At 33.0% G+C, this 26219-nt stretch overlaps 2 protein-coding genes across 4 annotated transcripts in view; both read right to left on the minus strand.

The window, feature by feature from the left end:
• Positions 1–125: 125 nt before the first annotated feature.
• The window catches only part of LOC130444827 (uncharacterized), a 315730-nt gene continuing 289636 nt past the window's right edge, over positions 126–26219 (minus strand). For all 3 annotated transcript variants that reach the window (XM_056780092.1, XM_056780094.1, XM_056780093.1), the window contains 7 exons: positions 24471–24739; positions 24012–24248; positions 23647–23945; positions 21170–21317; positions 19904–20068; positions 18793–18984; positions 126–13344 (listed from right to left, as the gene is read on the minus strand). In XM_056780092.1, the coding sequence (XP_056636070.1) occupies positions 13337–13344; positions 18793–18984; positions 19904–20068; positions 21170–21317; positions 23647–23945; positions 24012–24248; positions 24471–24739 (1318 nt within the window). In that variant the 3' untranslated portion in view covers positions 126–13336. The remainder of the gene's footprint in view (positions 13345–18792; positions 18985–19903; positions 20069–21169; positions 21318–23646; positions 23946–24011; positions 24249–24470; positions 24740–26219) is intronic.
• On the minus strand, positions 14887–16089 carry LOC130445084 (polyglutamylase complex subunit TTLL1-like). The gene has a single exon (XM_056780583.1). It carries the CDS (start codon positions 16087–16089, stop codon positions 14887–14889), a length of 1203 nt encoding a protein of 400 aa, XP_056636561.1.

Raw genomic sequence — 26219 nt, forward strand, 5'->3', positions numbered from 1 at the left:
TTTCGTTAATACATAAAAGTAACGTCGATGAAAAAAAATTTGATTCACTCACATGACATTTAGTAAAACAATGTCTTACGTATAGTATAAAGAAATTTTGAAAAAAAATTTTTTGAAGCTCAACGTTCTGTTCTGTCTGCCTAGAGGGCAGATTGAAATATACAGGTGCATAAATAACATTTTCTGTCTAATATCGAGACGGATTTTCCGAATTTCTGGTATAAACAATTCTGATGCAGAAAATGTAGTCTAAGTTTTTCTTTCTAATTGCCCACATTTCCATAGTGTGGATCTCAAATCTAATCATACAACACTTACTTTATTGCTCATGATATTTTTTTTTTTCAAAAATAATCAAAATCAATAATTTTCAAGTTTTTTAATTATATTTTGATTTACCAAAAAAAAATTGGTGCCTCTGAATTAAGAATTGATTATAGCTATTAGGATGTTGAATCAAGAACAGGAATACCGGAAAAAGAAACTGGTAGTTTGGAGAGACAACTCAAAAATCACATCGATGACTGTTATTTTCGCCTTAGTCGAATTGATTGGAACAATTGTAGCAATTGGACTTATCCTGATTTAATTTCTGCAAGATGCTCAGTCCCTTACTGAACCGAATCAAACATTTCACCAGCTACCAGAGTTCTCTGAGAATGAGTATTGTCTTTCTGATCATCCTTCTGATACTAATAAAGTGATTATGAGGGAGTGTTATCAATTCCTCAGCATTTTAACCCTAGTCAGATAAATGACCTCAACTTGATAAGAGGCTTTCGAATAACTAGCTTCTAGACTGAAGAAGAAAAATTTACTTGAAAAAGAAACTTTTTCCCGTACAAAAGAAAAAGATCTAATGCTTTTCTTTTCCCAAGAAGACAATGTTATATTTTATCACGAAAATTGAGGATTTCTTCTTGAGCGAAGTTTGAAATTTATTCTTCTGGACAACAGGAACCAATATGATTGCAATAAAAAGTGGCTATACCCAATTTCCTCCCTTCTTTTGCCTCTTTCATAGCAGTACATCACTAGGATAGAAAATAGTGACCTAAGAAAAAGCATGGATGTTGGAAAAAAAATTCTAACAACCCCTTAGTTGAACGCTGGGCCTACTGAAGCAGTAGGTGAAGACTATTGGTAAAATGGATCACGCTTTGCATATATAGGTGAAAAAATGCCTCAGTTGAGCAGAAATATTTGACTGTGAACTCATAAGATCCTAAAGTAAATTGAATAAATGAATGAAAAGCCTGGGCTTCATTTGTTACAATTGTCAAATTAATCAACTTCAAGAAGGAAAAACTATGTTCAACTGGTAAATAAGATACTTAACAGTTTCAAATTCCTTGGGTGTAACATGAACATTAAGGTTCATTAGTTAAACAGCGATCATTTTCCAGAAGATTTAGGATACACTAGTGAAAAACAGGATGAAAGATTATGAAGGAACGCTAACAAAAACGAAGAGATATCTAGATGACTTGTGGAATTTAAAATGGAACCAAAGTGCACTCTAGAAGGTCGCGGAAGCGAAGCTTCCAAAGTATTCATTGAGTAACTGGTGAATAGTCTCATCAATGACTGTTTCTTCTGTCTTTCTATCTAAAAAAATATTTGTATTTTTATTACATAAAAAGCAAGAAAAAGAGGGTAAACTCTATTACACTTAAGTAGTTCATGCAATAATGTAGAGGCCCGTAGATATTGAATTTCAACTTCTGTAGGTTATAGTATTTGGGAGAAATGTGTCTTGGTAGCTGATTCTATAAGCTTGCACCTTTCCAAAAGGAGTCACAATAAATTGACGTTTTGGGCGTCTACAGGCGAACTCGATCGTCTGCATGTCGAGTAGATCTTTCAAATACTGTTCTAGATGAGATTATGTTGGACAACTGATTTGAACGACGACATCAGTGTGTTATCGAGTAGATCATTGATGTACAGGAGAAAGTGGGTAGCAAAATGCTTCCCTAAGGAACACCAGCGTTGACCTCAAACTAGTGATGTGCCAACTCTGAAAAAACCAATCTTTATTTAACCTTAGTTAAAATGCACATTACTCTGATGGAACTGGAGTTAATGGATGGTATATTAAATGATTTTTTTTAAGTCTTACCATTTTATTTCCTCGTCGCATTTATAGTTGAAAAAATAAGAACTAGCGAATTAAATTTTTTTTTTTAAATTTATTCAAAATATATTGGGAAAGTTTAACTAAAGTAAATATTGAAATAATTGTTTGAAATCATGATCGGTAAACTTCGCTCCATGTCGGTTTTTGAACTCGAGTCTGATTGAATTAAACTCAAGTTTGCACGAGTCAATCAACACTACCTCAAGCCTTTCTGAGGTATGTCGATATCAACCTAGCAACTAATCCAGTCAAAAACCTTCGATATGTCTAGTGGTATTTCCCATATTTCTCTATAGATTCAGTCTATATGTTACTGACATATGCCAGAAAATCCCCAGTTTATATATGTTTGCAAAAGCTGATTATGTTAATAGACTCAAAATTTTCTGGCTAACGACTTTCTCAAACACTTTAGTAATGCTTAGGACTAAAGCAATCGGAAGGTAGTTGTGGTGAACCGTCTTTTTTAATTTTTCTGATATGCGTTGAACCCAAGCAAGTTTCTCCTCTGCATCTATATGATAGAGAAAAGAGTTTGCATAGCGCATATGTTAGTTCAGCTGCGCATTTGTTCAATGCGATTGGTGGTATTTCATCGGGGTTGGTGGTTTTAGTGATGTCCAACCTTTAGAGAAGTTTTGCCATATCTCTGCATCGAAATTCGATTTCTAGTATTAATGAACTAGCCCCAGACAGGCATATAATAAAAAATCACGAATTCAACTTATAATATTGTATTAAAATTATATCTTTGTAATTTCAAATGATTTTGCGGGTTGAAGACTGAAAATAAAACTGCCCAAATTTTTTCAAAAATGTCAATGTTTCGATCTTTATTAAGGCTTTTTAAAGTATTAGACGTCTAGATAAAGATAAAGGTCAAATAAAAGATTTTAAAAACTCTTGGACAGTTTTATTTTGAGTCCTCAATTCGCAATAGCATTCGAAATTGAAATTATAATTTTGAAAAATATGATCTGCTGGACACAACTCCATATGAAAAAAAAAACTGTAAAAATTCAAGCACCAAAAACACTGTTGACTGTATTATAGGTGAAATAAAAAGGAAGAGGAATAGAATAAAGACACTATGAAAACATGAACTTTTTATTCAACCATTTCACAAACGATGAGTACTCACGTTGAACTCGGATATTAAGCGTAACATTTGGGGGCAAAATGAACCCTTTCATGTCTGTATACCTTCCTACGTGTCATTCTCTAAGCAGTCTTATTTTGAAAACACATCTTATGATTAACCCTGTTAGTTCAACTGTATGGTCCTAGAGAGTAGGTAGATAGGTTTCGTTAAATTCAGACATGTACAATAAAAGTGGTACGTCATTTTTTTAAATTAATATAATTCATTGAAAAAATTTTTCAGTTGTAAAAATTTATCTACAGTAACATTAAAAAGAAAAAAAAAACAGATCATTCGATTCTTCATTTTAATAAAGCGGAATTAAACTCTTGGTGCTTGCGAACACAGCTTAGTGCTTTTAATATTTGAGCCTTTATAGCTGAAAAATTCATATGATTTTTGGTTAGCCCTAACCTTAAAATGACACTTGTATAAATTTGGCATTCACTATTAGTTTGTGAGTTTTAGCATTTTGAGTGAAGTAATTTTTGTTTAAAAATATTTGGTAGTTTCTATTATTCGTGATCAAGTGTTTCATTGTCATAAAAATTCAAGGAGAGCCCGGAAAGCGTGGAAGATGAAGCACGAATAAAAAAAAAGATCGGTCAATAACGCGTTGCGTATACTTTCTCTAAATTACAAAGATCATATGTTAACGTTTCGAATGATAGTAAACGAACTAACAACCAGGAACTGTCTGACAGATTTAAATTCAAGATTTTGTGATAAGAAGTTCTGTGCAAAAATGGTTTCAAAAACCGCAGATTTTAGCTTCTAGAAAGATTCCAGCTACCATATTCTCTGCATTTATCGTTCTACGACTCGTTTCTTATCCCAAAAATCCTTCAATGCCTGGATAATCGCTGAAGCTGGGGCCCTACCTCACAGAGACGTCGCCAGCTACATATCCAAATAATTCGTATTGAAATGTATGGTCAATAAATCACTTGGCGACGAGTTGGCAAAGTCGCCAATTTGGAAGCATAGCCACGACTGTCGGCCCAACTGGCGACGCCGCCAATAAAATCTACACGAGCAAGCTTCATCTCATTCATTTTTGGAGCTTTTCAATCATAATAAACCCGAAATTTAGCGTCGATTTATGACAGTGGGTGAAACATGGCTATATCATTTCACATTGGAGTATAATCAAGTATAGTGCACATGATTAACTAACTTTAAAACGTGGGAAAACGCAAAAGTCGATAGTTAAAGTAATGGCATCAGTGTTTTTGGATGCACATGGTATAATACTAACGATTATCTTGAAAAAAGAAAATTATTACTTAACGTTATTGGAGGACGAAATCGCGGAAAAAGACTCCAATTGAAGAAATGAATGAATGAAAAGACATCCACTATATTCTGCAGATCTGGCATCCATCGACTTTACCCTATTTTCAGACCTCTAGAAGATGTCTTCTTCGTAAAGCTTGCGATCTAAAAATAACATTCCACTAACGATACTTTTTTGGTGGAATACCTTATTTTGAACATTTTTATTTATTAATAGAAAAAAGGATTCGCTCTATTTGTATATTTAAAATAAGGCTCAATTGCTTTGTATGGATGTGTCTTTATCTTAAACTTGATACACTACATATTTTTCAGTGGTTATTTTATCCAAATTCATTCAAAATAAAAATTAAATATTATTGAACTTTGTTTTTCATATACAGTTTTTAAAATGTAGAATTTACAACTGAAAAAATTCAATTCTATTAATTACAAAAAAACATCTCGATATTCTTTGTTGAAACTAGTAATTAGTATATCGTCTATAAAAAAAATAGAAGCTACCAAATATAGAGAATTCTGGACCTAAATTAGACTACCTTGACCGTACCTGTCCCTTAGTACTAATATTTCTAATGCTTTACTTACGTGTTAGGTACTAAATTTGGTGACAACTACTGGATTGGTCTTTCATTTCTAAACAAAACAAAGTTCTTATAAAGACCTTTAAACCTTTTAAGAAAAGACCAGACCTAAAAATGACACAAAATTCAATAAAACGTGTTACTGAAACTGAAAAAATGTTCAATATTTTAAATGACATATTGGTTATTTGAAAATTTTTGAACCACTTAGGAGTTCACTGGGAAATTTTATTGTTTCTTATGGTTATGGTAGTAGCCGAAACAGACCTAAGTAAGTAGCCTAAAAACCATTAGAGTCTGGCCTAGGAAAGAACCATATGTAATTGGAGAAGAAAATATGCTTGATGTTCCATTAGAGTCTACACTTCACATAAAATTAGGTTTCAAGGACTCAGTTAAAACTGTTAATAAAGGAAGTGAAGGTTTCAAACTTTTGAAGGAAATGTTTTCTAAAATGAGCCAAGCAAAGTTGGAAGGCATTTGTCTTGGACCACAAATTAGAAGATTGACTTAAAAATATCTTCAAAGAAGTCGTTAGATCCAAAAACAATTATAATACAGTGGCTATCTAAAGTGCTGAAAGAGGTTACCCTGTTAAAAAAATAGACACTACTTTTAAAGACGAAAGACCAAATCAGATGGTATGAACCTTTATAGGAGGACAACAAGAAATTACACTAAGAATGATACAAAATGCAACAAGAACTTAGTGAGAACTCTAGAAAATTGTGAGATTATGAATAACATATTTGTTATTTGAAAGCTAGATTAGGTTTGAGGAAATGTTTCCTAGAATGAGCCAATCAAAGTTGGAATGCGCCACAAAAATTAATAAACGAATTATTATACACTTGTGAGGGAAAAAATTGAATCAGGCGACACCCCTGCAATCGCAAGTAACTAGCAAAAAAGTGAGCCCGAAATTGTATTTTTTTCATAGTAAAATATTAAAATTGATAGTATTAGCTTCATAATAACATTTTTTAATGGTCCAACAATATGCTATGATCGGTAACCACCCCTTTTTATGCTTGTTTAGAATAGTGATAATCAATATCAATCAATAAACGAATTGATATAAAAAAGTAGTACCTTAATAATGGAAATATTCACCATTTTTTTATCAACTACCACTACATCAGCAGTAAATTGTAAAGGCTACAAAAAGATTCAGAATTTCTTTAGTTCTTTATACGGTAAGATATGGTTGATGAATTTAATATAAGTAAACTTCGTAGGTATTCTAAGGGCTTCTGATCAAAGTAGCATTGGTAAATATTTAGGGCTACAAACCAAACTACACCAAAAATTTTCCGCTTATTAAGGGTTGTTTTTTAGTATTTCATGAGTACTTTTAAGGTGGTGACGGCGTATATTTCGCTTCATACCACTCTCATTGTCAATAATTATTCCATGGTACTAGAATAGATCATTCTCAGCAGTAGTTCAATTAACGTGTTTAGGTTAGGTTTATATCATAATTACTATCAATTATTCGATTGTAAATTATTTTACCCCTTCAAAATATATTTACTCTACCTGAAAAAATCTTTTTTTGATTTTCCAGAAGGGTCTTTAATGTCACAAATTTTTAGAATGAGTTTTGGTTGGAGCTCCTCTTGTGATCATTTTTAAATACGAGGTTGAAATCGAGATGTTTTTTTTTCAATTAACGTGTACTCAGGGTGATTAAAAAAAGTTTTATACGTTTGAAATGTTCATACTTAGAGTAAGATGAAGTTACGTTTATTTTTTTGGGAAGGTGAACTAGTTCTAAGATTTTTGATTACTCGAATTTTATCCTAAAATGAAATTACAAAAAATTCAAAGTATGTACTTCCAAATCTAGGCCAGTATGAACAAACTTTATTCTAAGAATATAAAAGACAACAAATTTTAAATTTCTTGAAGTAGTTTCACATCTAAAGTAATAGTTTCGTGCCGAAGCGATTTCTAACTATTTTGATGTGAATATTTGGGTATATATCATACTCCATCGAATTTATTAAATATTCAAATTATAATACTTTTGTACTTTAAAATAAAAAAAAAACATTTTATTTTCATCCAGAAACATTTTGAACAAACAAAAATGTTTGAAGACCCTCTAGTTGAATACACTCCTATCAACAAAGGCATCAAAAAAACGATCTGCTTATGGTACCCCTTTGCCAGCAACTGCTCGTGGATTAACTGTGCCACAATTAATTAGAAAAAATTGGTTATTGTAAACATGGTCAAGAAATTATTTCTACGGGGTGTATTCAATTTGTAAATAACGATATTTCTTACTGCTTTCCCTACACGAATAGTGTAAATGTTTACAATACTATAGAGGGTTGAAGTTGTCACGAAATTAATAAAACATTGCTTATATCTTTCAAACTACCCTGTATAATACTGCAAAATCCTATATTGCAATGAGAAAGAACGTGAGAGTAAAAATATTAATTTGGTTGCCTCTGTGAATATAAACGACCCTGTATATTACAAAATATTTTGAGAAAATGTCTTTACATCATACTGTATCTTGCAATCAAGATTCGTCATTCATTTTAAATACTAATGGGCCGTATTAAAATTTATTCAGATGTTAAGACAGTGTGAAAACGTCTAAAACACTACAGAGGGTTAAAATTGTGATGAAGTTACTGTGAAATTGCTTATATCTTTCAAATTACCCTTTATAACACTGCAAAATCCTATATTGCAATGAGAAATAACGAGAAAAGGCTAAAAATATTCTGAAATAATTACTACTCACACTGTATCTTCATAATAATTCATAATTCATAAATCATTTTAAGCAATAATGGGCCGTATTAAAATTTATTCAGATGTTAAAATACAGAGTGTAACTGCCCACAATACTACAAAGGGTTTTGATACAGGGTGTAAATGTCCAAAACACTACAAAGGGCTCAAGTCACGAAATTGAAATAACATTCCTTATATCTTTAAAACTACCCGGTATAACAATTCAAAACTTTATCAGTGAGAAATAACGAGAAAAGGATAAAAATATAAATTTGGTTGCCTCTGTGAATATGAACGACCCAGTATATTTTCAGAGAATGCCTTTACTCACTCTGTAACTTGAAATAAAGATTCATCAATCATTTTGAACAGTAATGGGTCATATTATGTATGTATACATATACAACTGTATATGTATACAGTTGTTAATACACGATGTGAATAGTTATAACTATCAAGGTTGTTGATTGACTTTGTCTATTTTAAATCGTTCACACTACACCAACACTCACAATTACAGTGTTCAACAAGTTTCAATAACCAAATTATCGTTCTCAGATATGGATAGTTAGTTGTCCTTCTAGCCCAAAAAAGCCCTGAAACTTTTGAAACAAATTTAAATCTTTGGTCTAGAGCTAATCCGGAGCTGTAAGAATTCCCTAATCAGGGTATTAAATTCGAAGTGACCTCTTATTGGGATATTCTCATCTGTAATGAGTATCAAGTTTCATTGTTTAAAGTTGGATATTCCAAATCCAAGCTGGTCTGTACTAAACAAAAAAAATGGAAATTTTATCTTTTCTTCTGATATTATTTATTGTTTTTAAGTCACTCAGGACGATTTTCATAATATAATAAAAATTAGGCTTTTAGTTTTTAAAAGAAAACATTTGATCGAAATTTTCAAACGAGAACCCATAAAAATTTTAAAAAACGTTTTACTATTAGTGTTTTTCTATTCTTATATATTTCTTTTATATTCTTATAATAAAACTAATCAAACTTTTGCAAAATCCTAGACTTTATGTTACACTTACTGTGAATTTTTTGTATTCCTACAGATTTGCAGATTCAACGGAATAATCATTTTCTACTGGCACTATATTTGACTGGAAACCGGTTATTCCATACATATGTAAAGAAATACTTTAAAAAATTTCCAAACATTTCCTGAACCACCTCTGGAATACTAGACTGAGAGAAATGTTCAAGAATACGGTTATTCTATAGTTCTCTCGTTTTTTGTTATATAAAATTGGTTTCACGAAAAAAAAAACTAAGAATAAAAAAAATTTCGATCTATACAAAAAATATAGAAGTTGTGAACGTTTATATTAAAAAAGTGGGTTTATGGTATTATTTAACCATATGGCGTTTTGAAGTGAGATATTTTTCCAAATTAAAATAAGAAATCTAGAGCCAAAAATACGGGGGTGCTGCGATAGTATAAAATTACCAAAAATTCTACTGGAAATTATCATTACAAATTATAATTTAATTTAAAAGTTTTTCTTTTATTAATTAATATACATCAAATTTATTTATTTCCGGTGATTTTTGTTTCTATCTCAAACTGACAAACATTTTATAAATATGGTAACAACTAAGTTGGAATTTCTGGAACCATACTGAATACACCAACACTCACGATTACACTGCCTGACGTGCGTTTCGGTAACTAAGCTATCGTCTTCAGAGAATGAAGGTAAACTAAAATCTAATGACTTACCTGTTTTATATAAATATTCCCATCAAAATCTTCACATTTATTTCTTGACTACTAAACTATAGAGTTGGCTGTAAGGAATTGGCTCTTTGTCCATATTTAAGCTACTCTTGCATTTAGCAATTTCAATGCTTTCAAATGCATCCAACAATTTATTATTGGATACATTTTTTAACAATTTTACATTATTTATATTCATGTCATGATTATTACTGGCAGCGTGATCGGCAATACTTGATTTTCCGTCCATATTTTAAATGTGCTCTTTAAACCGGACAATAACGGATCTCTTAGTCTGCCCAATATACTTCCCATCACAGTCTCCGCAGCTAATTTCATATATACCACTCAATATTGATAAGTTCAAATTGTTAAAAAATGTATCCAATAATAAATTGTTGGATGTATTTGAAAGCATTGAAATTGCTAAATGTAAGAGTAGCTTAAATAGGGACAAAGGACCAATTCCTTACAGCCCACTTCATAGTTTACTAGTCTAAAGAGGTTCCCACTGGAATTGAGTTTCGAGGATGAAGGTTTATTGATGGGAAAATTTAGTATAAAACAGTCAAGTCACTAGGATTTAATTTCCCTTCAGTCTCTGAAGACGATAACTTGGTTATCGAAACGCTTATTTCAGACAGTGTAATCGTGAGTGTTGGTGTAGTGGTGATGTAAACAGTGTATTCAATACGGTAACAAATATTTACTAGCAGCATTTGTTTTTGAGTTATAGCTGATTACCATCAATTACTACACTCATTAGCAACAAAAAAATCGACGCAGGCAATATCACCGTCAAAAAACTGAACAAGAAATTGTTTTTTTTTTAGTAAAATCTTGAAAAATGTTCCTTGCTCTCATAATCCAATATATTAGTAAACACCCTTTGATGCTTGTTGCTAATTAGGGGTAACTGGTCTTATAAAAGGTTTTCTACTTAACCCACCATTATCAAAGTCAATCGACACACATCTCAGTTAACAAACAAGAGTTCTACTTGCAAATAAAGTAGTGATAACAACAACAACAAGTGATAAAGTTACTCTATTGCGACAATGCCAGTATTAGCGAGAAGTAGCCGGTGTGTTGAACATGAGTCGGTCTGGTGTTTCCAAAGTTTATCGTCGTTACCAAGATACTGTTAACTTTCATCAAGGGCGCGGTTCCGGAAAAGAAAGGTGCACATCCAAAAGAGAAGACTTAATTGTCAGCACATCGCTAAGAGATCGGGCCCTCACTAGTGTTTCGGTCTAATAAAAGTACAGAGAAACCCGAGGAGTGGCTGGACAGACAGAAGAAGTCTTAAGGGCAGCTAACCTTTAGCCAAAAAGGCCAACTGCTGGCCCCAAATTAACCCCAGTTAACCGAGCAGCCCGTCTAGATTAACGAAGAATGGGGCTCCGTTCTCTTCTCAGAGGAAAGGAGTTCACCTGGATGGACGAGTCTACAAAAGATATATTTATGCAGACTTTATTGTCATTTTGTTTATTCTGATTTTAATATTGGTTGATTTAGTCAATAAAGATACGTTTTTCCAAATTTTTTCTAAAAACCTCAAGTGTCCGCCACTGGGGGATGAAGAAAATTAGAATAAGCGAAATTGCTTCCAATTTATATACGATATGGATTGAAATTTGTATGAAAACTTTTGGAAAGTTTAATGGAAACAATAAGTAATATTGAATGCAAATACATAAAAAGTTAAATCATTACAATTGTGGTATAGGAGGATTAAGATAAAATATCTATTGAAATATGGAATGTTGTATAATCTGTGATATTTTTTATTAATTTTTAAAGTATTTCTCTTTCAGTTTGTGCTTATTTTGATATATTTCCGTTCAATACCACTACCAACTACGTTACATACAGTATACAGCACATTACAAATTGAATCACATTCAACAGTTATTTTTATTACTGAGTGATGTTTCAAAACTGAAATATGCATAAGAAATGAAATTCTGCAAAGATTTTTTTCTATTTAAATCTTAAAATTAATAATTTGTTAGGCCATACTAATCTTCAAAATCAAAAAGTTTTTTTACGCTTCATATACAATTGATAAATTATTTAGAAAAGATATTTCAAATACAATTAGAACTATGAATAAATAATAAAAATAAATTTCCTCAACTAATTTTCCATCAAAAGAGACTTAAAATCAAGACGATTTTTAGAAAAAACAAAAAATAATAAAAATATTTTCCTGTTAATTACGGAATTCCCAAATGAATTCTTGATATAATAGAAGTCGCATAATAATTTGATGGTGATGAAATTTTGATAGAAAATCAATTTAAAATCAATCATTCGTGTAGACTCGATTCACATGACATTTGTATTCGATTTATTCATATGAATTCTATTTGAAATCGATCTGAATCATTATAAATCGAATATGCACCGAAATATCACGATTTTCATGGATATGAATCGTTTGAAATGATTTACATATAATTTTCATTTAGGTTATGATATCCAATCCATTCTTTTTGAATTCGATCTGAATCATAATGAATCGAATATGTGTAATTTAATGGATATTCCTATAAGTAATTCGTGTATAATCGATTGAAATGTCATTTTCATTCGATTTATTCATAACAATAATATTTGGAACCGATTTGAATTATGATGAATCGAATAAGCACCGCAATATTAAGAATCTCATGGATATGAATCCATTCCTATAAATACTTCGTGTAAACTCGATTCACATGTCATTTTTGAATTTGAAATCGATTTGAATCATGTTGAATCGAATATGCACCTGCAATATTACGAATCTTATGGATATGAATCGATTCTTATAAATAATTCGTGTAGACTCGATTCACATGTCATTTTCATTAGATTTATTCATATCAATACTATTTGAAATCGATTTGAATCATAATGAATCGAATATACGCAATCTAATGGATATGAATTGATTCCTACAAATAATTCGTGTAGACTTGAATCACATGTTATATATTTGGTTGTCATTTTCATTCGATTTACTTAGATTCAGATATCTAATCAATTTGATTTGAAATCGATCTGATTCATGTTGAATCCAATATGCTCCGCAATATTACGGATTGAATCAAATATAGATGAAATCAATCTTTTTAGATTCATATATCTATTCTATTTATTTACATTCGATTCTCGTATAGATTCGGTTCATTCTTCTGTAAGGTATATCAAAATGAGAAAAAATCTTTGCAAAATAACAATGGAAGAAAATAGAGAAAACAAAGATGGGGTTTGCATCCCTCGATTACAAACATTTTATTCCTCTAAGTTTTGTAGAAACCTGTTTCCAAATAGCACAGAAATCGTCACAAACATAACAAAAAAATCATAAAATAAAAACAAGGTACACAAAATTGTACAATGTATCATCAATATAAAAAATGTATACGGGCAACAAATTTTTTTAAAATAAATTAATTCAATTCCTATATATTAGGAAGTTCAAAATCTATTCGTCACATACACTGCGCACTTAAACATAAAATTTTTCTAACAATCAATTTTAGTGACAACTAGAACATTCATGATTATTTGGCTTGTATGATGACTGATGATTTATAAATAATGAACTAGCTAGTGAAGGTGGATGTCAGTCAAGTGAATGTTGGTCCTTATTGCACGTTGGACGGTGATGTCCAGGGCCCTAATGGCGATAGGGGTAACCGTCAAAACACTGAAACATAAAAATAAACAAATTTAATAATTACTTCAATCATTACACAACATTTCTGACGATTGGATATCACAATATTTAATTTTCAGAATCAGTGAATCATTTAAAAGTATAGATAAACAACAAAAAATAAAACCGTTTACTAAATCGAATGTGGTATTATACATAATCCAATATATTTTTTCTATAGTCATCGGGTAGGTACTTTGAGTAGGGTTTCCGGTTCACAGTCAGTAGTTAGTTGTGTGCGGTGTATTAAAGGTCAAATTATTCTTAAATAAAGTATGTGGAAACCGTGGTTTCAAGATCAACAACAAGTCGATTTGCTGATTCGGTAAACGTCCTATTAGAACATAGGAGGAAGAGAGACCAAACAGATGAAAAGAAACGGCAACATTTATCAACAGATGCTCAAGAAGTGATGTTAACTGTTTTTAACCGAGAAATGTCGGTTTTTATGCCTATATTTGTCGTCAAGCATTTAACTTATGCTCTCCTTAACTTATACTCAAACATAACTCTTTTCACGTTCATTTCCGATGTTTTTATAGATTTCTTTTTTCATCTAACGAATTCTAATTTAGGTAAGCTATTCGTTTTAGTCTAGAACACTGAGTATATCAAGCCCTTTCACTTGAGATATAATATTAGTGAATTGGTTGAGTCTGAGGCGAATTAAGCGCGCATATTCAACTTCATGGGATGAGGCACCTACCGCCAAAAAGCATTCCTCAATGTGCATTAATCTTCTATTAAAATATATCATGGGTAAAGAAGTACAATTTGGTGAGAAAATAATTTTCTCAGGAGGAGATTTCCGCAAGTGTTGCCAGTTATACCTCATGCATCTAGAACAGCTACAGTGTAGAACTCAATTAAATTTTCAAATTCAATAATAAGATGAGGGTGAGCGCAGATGAATGCAAGTTTACACAAACTTGCATTGATTCTAAACTTGGATATTGTTAGTGAAATATATGGCCCAAATTTATCACCACCTCCTTCAAAATGTGCAATTCTGTCGCTTAACAATGAGCACTACGATGTTTATCCACAACTATCCAACACTTATAACAGAATATGAAAAGGAAGTCTTACAATTCGCCACTGAATTCTTGAACGTTCACGTGGTTCACCATCTCATGAAATGACCTTGAGGAATTTGAATCTAATGAAAAAATTATTGAATGGAACGAGACTAATTGCCAGCAGAAAGATTTGAGAATAGTTTGGATTTAGAGAACATTACTGGTACAAATGATAGACAATGGATATTATTACCTCGCATTGAATTATCACCCTCTGACGCTACTCTTCCATTTTCATTGAAGCGAAGACAATTTCCTATAAAAGTGGCATCTGCATAAACATTAAAACGGCGAAAGAAAAAATCTAAGAGTCAACGAACAGCCAATGTTTTTTTGAAGGAAGTATTGTGTCCACTAGTTGGTTTTTAAATTAATGCAATAAGTTTGACATTAAAACAAATCAATTAGTTATAAAGTTTAATAAATAACAAGCTACACTTTAATTTTTATTTCTTTATCTCCATTTTCCGGCCCTGCTATTCATATCACTCCCAGGTTCTCCTTGACTAATCAAATCTTCGTCAATCAAAAGTTCAAAATCTCCCAAAGCTTGAGCAGTAGGTATTTTATTCCATCTAACGTCTGGCATACCAGAAGGCGGTATAACTATATTAAAAATATTATCTAAAAGTTTATGTTTCAGAATTCTATCATTAGCAGTGGTCGATGTAAGAGACGGGGAAGCGTTCACCTCAATCAACCACGGCTTAAGTTTGTTATCTATAATGATATCGTAACCGTAACATTCGAAACAATGTCGATCGGTTGCTATAACCGGAGCTATCGCTTTCAAAGAATGAATTATCAACCAACTTATCTGATCAAATAATTTTTCGGTTACTTTCTTTCCTCTAGTACTTTCTAAATGTAATCGTAAATTCTGCACGCTGAGTTTACCGCCGTGTAAAGAATTATATTCTCCGCCGTGTTTTTGAACTGAAACATTCGTTAAATGGACGTACATATTATCTAATTCGGCAACGCTGGAATCATATTTAACGGTGCAAAATCTACAAAAACCCAGTCGGAATTGATACGCTTTCAAAGGTCGAAAGGAAGTGACGAGAACATAAAGTCTTAAATCGAATTTTTTGCCACCAATTAAAAGAGGATTATCGATATATTTTGATATAACGTAACTTTCTTTAGTGAGTTGTTGCTGGAAAGGCGTTTTAGATTCTCGAGACCATCGTTTTAACTTGGATAATTTATTTATGAGAAATATACCAGCTCCTTGAGACCGTCCGCACGGTTTCATGATCCACGTACTCTGCGGCGCTTTTCTATACTCTTCTACGAACATATTATAATCGGCAGGCAATACAAAAGTAACCGGTATGAAATCTAAATAAATATATTTCGAATCACCTCTTTCGGCCAAAGGGTTTCCTTCTTTCTCCAGGTCTCTGCGATATCGTTTTATATTTTTCACTAATAAATCTTTTCGGGAAATCTCGTAATGATTAGGAAAATGATTGATTATTTGGTTGTCGCTCATTCTATAACCGCTGTCCACGCTGAAAAGACTTCGACATGTTAACGTACCAGCCCAGTATATATTCCATTCGTCGTCCGGACCTACTTGCACCCAATTACGTTTCTCACAATTTGCCAGAACGACGCTTTTATCTAAATCTGTGCAAAAAGCAACTTTCATTGCGACACGAAAATGTTTGGATTTATAATAACCTAAACTATAAAATATCGACATAATATGACGTTGTTACCATGGTGAAGGTATAAATAGAACATCTTCATAATGCAGTTACATCTACAATTAAAAACAAACGTAACAAGACAGTGGCGGGTTGTGACTTTGAAAGAAATATTCTTAAAGGGTGTATTAGTTTGGTCATATTTGGAAGATGTTTAAATGAATGAACCTTGGGTCATAGGTTAGGTTTCGTGACAAGGAAAAATATATAGTTCAACTCTATAGGTTTTCTAGACACTTGACTCAATCTTTTCTTCGGTATTTTGTTACTTCTCTCCATTTCATCCTTATCCTTTCTCTTCTTTTCGTTCTTTCTCCTACCTCCAACAGTATTCTCACAATTCCGCGCTGCGGAAATCTGGCATTGTGTCATAACCATCTTGCTCTTTGTGTTAAAACTATTTACGTTATTTCAGGCTTCTGGTATATCATTTATTAGTACTTTATTTGTAGGTCTTCTCCAGATACTTTCTGCCATTTTGACATAACCATATACAGGCTATTACGCTTAAGAACCGACACAAAGCAGTGGGCTATATGGGAGCCCATATATGAAGATAGGGAGCAATTTACTTCTATACCTAGCTGCATCCCTGAATTATTATAGGACCTAAAAATTGGGTAAAAAATTTCGGAAAAAATTATTTTTTTTTGCACTCCTTCAATTTAAAAATACCAAATTCAGTACATTGAATGGGAATTAAAGGGCATTAAGTAATGGTAAGCAGAAGGTGATCAAGCTATCCTGAGAGGTTAATTAGAACTGACTTAACCTAAAATTTTTTATTTGTCAGTTGGCAAACAAAGAAACCTACTACCAACGGTTTCTACCAATGTTGAAGCTGTTACATCAGTGGCGTGGAGAAAGAAGCCAAAAACTGTCGAGGCGGCTCACGTCTTAAAAACTCCGGATTTAAAGATTACCTCGATCTCGAAGTCAAAGTAAAGTCTGTTTTGAGACTCCAAGAACCATTGGTTCTTTGTCAATCGAGCAATGAGTTAAACCCAAATTAAATTGTTATTGTTTATTCCATCGGTCTGAACTGCATAAAACTCCACATAACAAGCAATGATGGTTAATTTTTTTGGAGTCACCAGAATACCCTTGAAAACTTTACCTCGACAGATGGAATAGTTTGAAAAAACCGAGAAATTTATACTTAAAAAAATGTTAACAGGCAAACTATTAGAAGGAATGAAATCAAAATTTGACACCTATCCTTTGAAAAATGGTAGTTGTTGTGATTTCTATAGATCAGACATAAGACTTTGGCGTTGATTTTGATTCTACCAATGAAATGACTGCCTACAAAGTCACTTAACAGTTTTATTTTAAACAAAATAAATTATTTTGAATTTGCACCAGTATGACTATCTTCAGCCAAATGGCGTCTGCGACTGTTATAATTAGGGCATCACACACATCACTTTCATAGAACAGTGGACAAGTGACCCTAAGGCCTATATACTAAATCATGGAGCCTTCGTGTACGCGGATTGCTACAGGATGAATGGCTTGGACGAAACAAGCTTCTGCTGAGGATATTCCAAGAAAGCAAATTTATTTCGCTTAGAGAACATATCCTACCGTCTTCTGTACTATGGGGTTGCATATGGAGGAGCGATACTAAATTGACGCCATGGAAACACAGTAATCTCAACCCATAAAGATTGAAACGTTCTGTTCTAGGAATGGGAAGAAGTCCTAAGAGAATGTTTGTGTGAAGGCTATAAGATCCAGTTCTTGTGGATGCCAGGTCACTTGAGTAACAACGAGGTTGAGTCTCTCGCCAGATTGACATCAGAAAATCCACCAATGAGGTCAGAACCAGTTATTGGTGTAGCCGAAAGCTTTACAGTTACATCTCTCAAAAGATTACTGGTAAGGTAGAGATGGATGGGAAACACCTGGCATGAGAGAAGGCACATAAACATGGACCTTAAATCAACAGCTCTACTTAAATAAGCGCTTTATTTGTCCGGTAACCGGACACAGTGATCTAGGACACCATCTCTACACTATGGACATCACGGACGATCTGGAGCATAGAGGAGGAAGGAACCGCAGACCACATCATCGTGATATCAAAAGGTTTAAAGTAATCTGCTTGATTGGCTTTTCAACAGACATTAGCCTTTGGTTGTTTCTAGCTTATCAAGAGGCATATGCGAGCAACGGTCGGAGACTGCTCTTTTAACTGGACAATGTCATCTAAAACACCATATCTACACTATGCGCATCACGGACGTCCTGAAATGCCGCTGGTGTTGGGCAAGGTTAGTGACGTCATTAGCCTTTGGTAGTGTCTAGCTTATCAAAAGGCCTATGCGCGCAACGGTCAGTGACAGTGAGTACCCAATGCGAGGTTCAAACACTTGTGCAAGCACTTGTGCAAGCCTCACAGTTCGCCCATTGTTTCATGCCAAAGTTCCTGATTGGTTTTTCCAAGGATATCGGTGTTTGGTAGTGTCGAGTGAATCACGTCGAGCCTATCAGAAAGCTTATGTAATCTTGATCACCCGTGACCCAATTATAAACTATGACTATCTTCAGATATACTTTTATCAAAAAATTTATAGTAACGTAAAAATAGATTAAAGTATTTTCCTCTATTGACATTCTCTTGTATGTTATGGTAGACTTACCGGAGTGCCCAACAGTCAGGACTTCAATAGGCAGTGATCCTCTTCGCCGAACCAGCAGCGCTTCGGAACTTTCAGGTCTCCGATGTAGAAAAAGTCGAGATATAATCTCAGAATGGGATTCCGGTAGGAGAACGGTTTCGGGCCCGCCCGAACTTCTCCTCTTCAACTGTTTTTTTCTTCTTCCCGCTTTACCTAAAACACAACCCCGATGAAATCTTCGAAAAAAAAAAAAATAAATTCTCTGTCTATTTACAAAGTATCTTTTTTTTAAATTGACCCGTAACGTTATTAATCTCAATTTGTTTATGTATATGCTACACTCAAAGACCGAAAACTTTATGTTTGATGCAGTTAGGTTAGGTTAGTTATATTAACTATTGACTATATGGATATAAAACACATAAAAAAACGTTGTCATTGAACATTTATTCAAATGAGTGTTGTACTACTTTGTTACCAAATGATTATTAATAAGCAGCTTTATATTACGTGAGCTGACGTCTTCTAAATCTAAAATCATTTCATTCGGGTTCTGGCTGTATCAGAACAGCCACAACGCGTTCTGGCAAACGTAAGGTGCACAGAACGTGTTATGGCTGTTTAAACTACCACTGGCTGTTTTCGGTCGTAACATTTACACGGAAATTATTTTAATTTTGATTCTAAATAAAATGTTCAAAAAGAAAATTTGTTAATAAAGTTAGGTTAAGCTATATTCTAACAAGGTTAAACAACTTATTTTCTTCTTGCTTCTTGTGGTTCCTCCTTAAGGTTGAGTCTACTAGATAGGCAACCAGCATGGTAATGGGGTAACAGATGAATCTTTCCTAATCTTTCCTTGAAAAAAATTTCTTCAGCCCTTCCATCCATGGTAAGTGCTTTTATTTCGTCCTTTTTCCTCTAGAAGGTCAATCTATTGTTTTCTTCTTTATTTTTAGAATCACTCTTATTATATGTTGATAACAATGTAACTTTTACTTTTTTTGGGAAGGAAAGAAGTAAAACGGAATTTTTGGTTATATCTTGCATAAACGGCAACGGAAAAATAATTTATAATAAAAGGAAACTGTAAATAAAATACTTTGTGGCAGAGTGAGAATAAATTACGTACCGTTAAGACTAGTATGTCTTGTGAGTTGTTCGCGTCTTTCGCCGGCTCCGCCAAATATTGGGGGTAGGTCAGTCGGCGCGGAACCTCGTCGTGGAAATTGTGAGTACGACTTTGTTTCCACTGAAGTTATAAGAGGTTGTTCGAGGTTTTCGTCATCGACGAAATCTGAAAATAAAGCTTATAATTTGCGTCATATCTAAATAGCAAAACGAATCAATTTTTTATGGGGGAACAGATCTCTACAGTTGGTCGAAACATAGTTTAAGGACTCCCTAACAAAGGTTTTTTTCAAGACGTTATCTGGTACAAAAAGATATCTATAGATGTAACCAGTGCCTTTTTTAGCAGGAACATATTTTTATGAAAAAAATTATAATTTTTATAGGTTAGAAAGTGGGAAAACTAGAAGAAATCAGAAATATGGAGTAACACCTCAGTTCTGGAATAATCGGAGAGATTTCTTTCTTATTCTACCAAGTGGCCATTGATCTTGTAACAGTTTTGCAATCGAATCCATCCATACCTAAGTCAAAATGTGAACTTTAGACTGTTCGTAACAGCACAAGAACTGTCTTAGACAGATAGAGTGTTTGTAGATTTTTATCGAATGTCGATAAAAAGTTGTTTTTCCACACAAATTTGAGGTTTATTTAGTTCTTGATCACTCACATTGAGAAAAAAAGCAAAATAAACATGTTATATTCTAATGAAACAACACCTGCAACTGAGTCCGCAGAATCATTGTCACGTACAACCAATTGCGGCTCCCCACTATTATACTTGCCGAGGTTGCCAAACCGTTGCAAGATCAACTGGTTTGCAACTTTTGTTTCAAAACAGTTGCATCCTGGGTAGTCGGCCTTAGTGGTATGCTCACTGGACACTACCACGTGAAGAACATGAGAGAAACTAGCGAAAGCTCTTGTCATTTTTGAAAACACATCCATGGTAAGTGCTGGGCTCTCCATAGACACAGTCCAGTGAACATCATCATTGTAGTAACATATTTTTAGGTTAGAAATAATCAAATTTTGCTTTAAAAAATAGTTTCAAACTTTTTACTAATGGTGAAGAAATGGACGTTAATTTATCATAAAAACATTATTTAAAAAAATTTTGAAATCAGATGCTTTTAGTTCAAATTATTTGTATGCAAATAAATGCCCAATTTGTTTATAGCATACAATACATGTATAAAACCATATTTAAATTTATAATTAAGAAGAAGAATGTTTCCCTAAATCTTAATGATATTGTTCTACTTACGAAAATGAGCAAATTCATTTGGCACTGATCCTCTTCTCAAGGATTGTGTATCGGACATTAAAAGCCCCCCGCCTGCAGGGGGATTTTTTTCCTCGGGTTTTGATAATGGAAGCGACACTGGAGCTGAGCCCCTCCGTTTAGCTAAACTCTGTAATGTAAATAAAATATTTGTATCACTAGAACTGGAAACTCTATTTATACTACAAAAACACTCACAATTACATTGTCTAATGCACATTTTGATAACCAGGTGGAACTTCAATCTCTCAAGACGATAATTTGGGAGTTGGGAGCAATATGTTCTGGTATAGTGATATGGCCGAATTAGCTAGGGCAACTTTGCAAAAATTTAGAGCCTTTTTTTAAGACCAAAAAACTATATACTAATTCTCTACAAGGACCAAATTCGTATGTACTATTGCTCGCACGTTTGGAGCAATTAGACTTATAGGCGACCCAGAGTTGACAAGAAGCTTGGGCAACTTAGAGCATAGAGTATACTACTACTGTATATACTTTTCCGAAACCTACATGACAACCTGCAGAGGTTCTTTTACTAGCTTTTTATATATAAAAAAATTGTGTAATTGTGACGACCAATGATTCAAGAAATTCCAACTTTATAATGAACTATTAGAACAATGCAATTAGGATTCAAATTACCATTATCTCCTTTTTTAATATAAGTTGATTTCAGCATGAATTTATTGATAAAAACTTTTATTTCAGTTGGAGAAGGGTTGAAAATAATTAAAAAAACAAGGAAAAAAAGTTTTGAATGAAAAATTTAGGGTTTAGAATTGGTTAGCAATAGAAACCGAAAAAAGTGCAATAAACGATTTAATTTTTAGCTGTCATATTAAAAAATATAGAAAATTTAAATATTTTTCAGTTCTATTTTGAATTCATACTTTATAATTATAAGATATTATACTTTTACATTTTTGAGCTTAATATAATTTTGGAAGTAAAGTTTTCTATTTTAATAACATCTGGTAAACACATTTTTAACTTTGTGAAAGAATATATTTTAGTATATATTAAGTTAAGGGACAACCATAGTACAATAATTGTAAGTAGTCAGTTCTTTCCGACCCTTAACATTGTAAAGACAAACCTCCGAAACTCTAATAGAAATAAATTAATCTTCCAATTATTAACGTATTTAAGTGTTTTTCATAATTACACCGTAACCAAATACATAATTTCAACAAATTAAATTAATTGCAATAAATTGCAATTAGAATTCAAATTACCATTACCTTTTTTTTTAAATCAGTTGATTCTAGCGTAAATTTGAATAAATTGATAAAAAAGTTGTATATAATCCGGGGCCTAAAAATAATCGAAAACTATACCAAAAATTATTTAAAAAAAGTTCCAAACAAAAAGGGTTAAAAATGGTAAGTAATAGAAAGCGAGAAAACTCCATTAAATTTTCAGCTCAGTCGTGCGACGCGATAAAGAACTTTTAAAAATATCAAAAAATTCGAGTTTTTAATTTTTTTTAATTATACCTAAAAAATATAAGAAATCATCTCAGAAATGCTCATTTTTATTTCAATACATGATCAGGACAGGTAAATGTATACTTTTATGAGAATACAGGTATTAAGCCTTGTGCAAAAATATTTTTTAGTGGAAATGTCAAATGAATTTATTAAAAAAATCAAATCCCTAGGGATATTGATTGAACTTCGATATAATGTAAAAAAAACTTAATTATTCAGTTTTTTCATAAATTTATTCATCATTTTGCAAGTTATACAGGCTACAGTCTACTGTACCTGTACCTCCAGCCTCTGCAGACGATAACTTGGTTATTGAAACTCGCGTCAGTAAAGTAATCAGATACCTGTACAGGTTCGTCTGCGTTCTCCGGTAAACCGGAACGTGTATGACAACCATAGAATGGATTTATAAATTTTTATAGTTTATTGCAAATATCTAAGTTTATATTACAATTACATCAAAAGTGATCTAAAATTTTAAAGAAAATTTTAATCCCTACATTTTTTGTTTGAAAATTTTTCTCATATCTTTTCCACATATTTCAGTTATTTAGAAAAAAGTAATTTTTAAAGCTCCCAAATTTTTAACAATAAATTTAAGGGTAGATTTGAATTACGCTGAAAATATCGACATTTTGTGAATGATCGGATATGGTAATAAACAATACCAGAAATTAATTCAAGGATATTCAGAAATTGACCAGGACAACTGAAAAATAATCTTCAATCGCCTGAAATCGTTTCCGTGTAACCCATTATTCAAGTTTTCAAGAAAATAATCGGAATGAGTCAAATCAGGTGAATATGGAAGTCGACTCAATAAATTGTAAAGCAGCCACTTTTGAAACTATTCAGAATAATATTTACATAACTTTTTCTCGGGTACTATGATTATTTTTTGTATAATTCACACTAGAAAACATTATAATCAGAGATATGTGTATAAAATAGTCTACAGTAACTCACCGTCGCAGCTAATCTCCTGGGGTCGACGTTCTCCTTCTCGTATCTCTGTCCTGGTTCGGAGAGCTTAACCATCTTGCAGGTCTTCTCCTTTTCTACCGCCTCCGTTTCCCTTTTGTTATTAGCGAACGTCTTTTGGGCCGGAGGTGGCGGTAACGTCGCTTCCGGTAATAGAAGATCCGGAGGTCGACTGTTGTTTGGACTCAATACAGCTATTGCTGGTATAGTGTACTGAGGTATAGAGCTCAGATTATTTGATATGTGTTCATGGGAACCGTGAGACGAGTTCGAACGACTATCACCTGGAACAAATAACAAAATCTCCATACAAATACCATTAATCGATTCAGATATAACATCTAACTAACCTTCATATGGGGTTTCTGTGCAGGTACTCATTTCAGCTGTGGCAGACATGTATCTCATTCGCATGTACGGTTGAGGCGGGGGGAAAGTTTGTTGTCTCGTTAAACACTTAGTTGGGGGTAAGGTGTTGCCTTGTAGGACAGATGTTAGTCTACTAACAGCGGTATTACTTGTCATGGACGCTATGCTCGGTTCTGGTAGTAGATTTTCAGCACTTAAAGGCCTCTCTGGTTGTTCTTCTGGATAAGAAAACAATAATATTGCTAAATAAGGAACTATTTTTTCGATTTACATGAGCTAGAACCTAAATTTCAAGCCAGTTTTTCCGTAGATATGAAACGAGTGTGTGATTAAGTTATATCAATGACAAATGGGTGCTAGGTGGTAGATAAATCATTAAAATATCATGATATATATAATTCAATCAAATAAAATTAATTACTGAGATTCTAATGACATACCTGACGAATGAAGCGGACTAGAAGAAGATGCGTCAGATTGTGAGCCATACCGTAACAATTCGTCTTCCTCCCTAAGGCCACTGGAAGCTCTTGATTCAGTCTGGGGGCTTACGGGCGATCTACCGAACGGGATGCCTCTACCTGTCGGTAGGCTCTCTCTTCTATATATTGTTCGTGGCAGTGATTGATCCATATTTACTGGTACAGAATGTCTTCTTACTCCTAACGATTCTAACGTCGGAACAGCTAGTGATTGTCTTCTGATGTCTCTATCGAAAAATTAAATAGTGAATATGACACTTTTTGGTTTCAAACCTTCAAGTTGGCGTGAATGTATACAAAAGAAGTATAGGTGAGAAGGTATGCTTGGTCGGAAGTAGCATTTGTAGCTGTATCTACCACGTGACTTCAGGTTTAGTTGTTATTTTGCAGTAGGATAGTAGGATTTTTATGCGCGCAAATATTGACAAAACAAACAAGCTATGGTTAGTTTAAATGGTTTCTTTTTTCTGGTAGGGTGACTTCCGAATAGCGCCATCAAGTGATCATAATAAAAAGATGGTAGGGTATGTAGAACTCGATAAAATGAGATCAATGACATCTGGAAACCAGTAATTCAGGGGATGCAAAGATATATAGGATTTTTTCCGGAAATAACATCATCAATAATATCAATATTAAATATAATTTTAATAACAACTTAGACTCAATAATCGTCTTTTTGAAGGACCAAGGAGGAATCATTTAGTTATATGGTAGAAATATATTGGTTATGATTGATATCTTAGTTCTGTGATTATCCAAATTTTTTCTCGCCCTGAAGGGACTCTCAAAAAATATTTTTAGGGGTATTCAATCTATTTAATTCATGTAAAAATTATCATCAAGAAGATATTCATTATGACTGGTATCTTAATCCCGCGTTGTCCTTTATCTTTGTTCGCCCTAAAGAGACCCTCAAAAAGCATTTTTAGGGAAATTGAATATATTCATTTATTACTAAAACTACTTAAAATAACGTTTTGGTGGAGATGGCAAATTTGTATGACAGGAACATATTGATTATGACTGACATTAATCCTGTCAATCCCCAAAGGGACGGTCATAATGCATTTTTAGGAGAATTCAATCTTTTTACTTCTTGTTAAAACTGTTGTCAAAATGTTTTCAAGACGTGGTAGGAAACAGGTTGAAATATTATAAAATGCAGAAAGGGTGCAACATTTTACTGTTACATGAGTTCCACTGGCAACTTTGTCTATCCAGCTAGAAAAAATATGAAAGAAAACTAATGGATAAGACATAAATTGGACCAGTAACATTTTATGTAAATACGGATGGATCAATACAGAAATCCCTCCACAATGATTGAAGCATTTTTTAAAATTTTATTCGACCATCTTCGGGCAAAAATAACCAGATTGTTATTACAGTCACAAAGAGTTTTGTGTATGTAAAAAAAAATAAATATGATTTTATTTTGCCCCACACTGTAGTCATTAAGTGCAGCTCACTAGCATTATTAAGAAACCATTTTGAAAGGGCTACAACGCATTACCAGTCGCAGAATTCTCTAATGTTTATGTTGGAGAAACTACCCCAAAGAACGCTCAAAGGGTTAGATATACTCTCCTTGCCAGTAACCATAACGTCTCAAGACAAAGAAAGGTTCGTTTGGGAGTTTAAGCACAAAGCTGTATAAACAATTGGTACTTGTTGGAAGAAATGGCACACTGATGACGAAAATAT

The sequence above is a fragment of the Diorhabda sublineata genome, chromosome 6 (assembly GCF_026230105.1).
Source record: "Diorhabda sublineata isolate icDioSubl1.1 chromosome 6, icDioSubl1.1, whole genome shotgun sequence".
NCBI lineage: Eukaryota > Metazoa > Arthropoda > Insecta > Coleoptera > Chrysomelidae > Diorhabda > Diorhabda sublineata.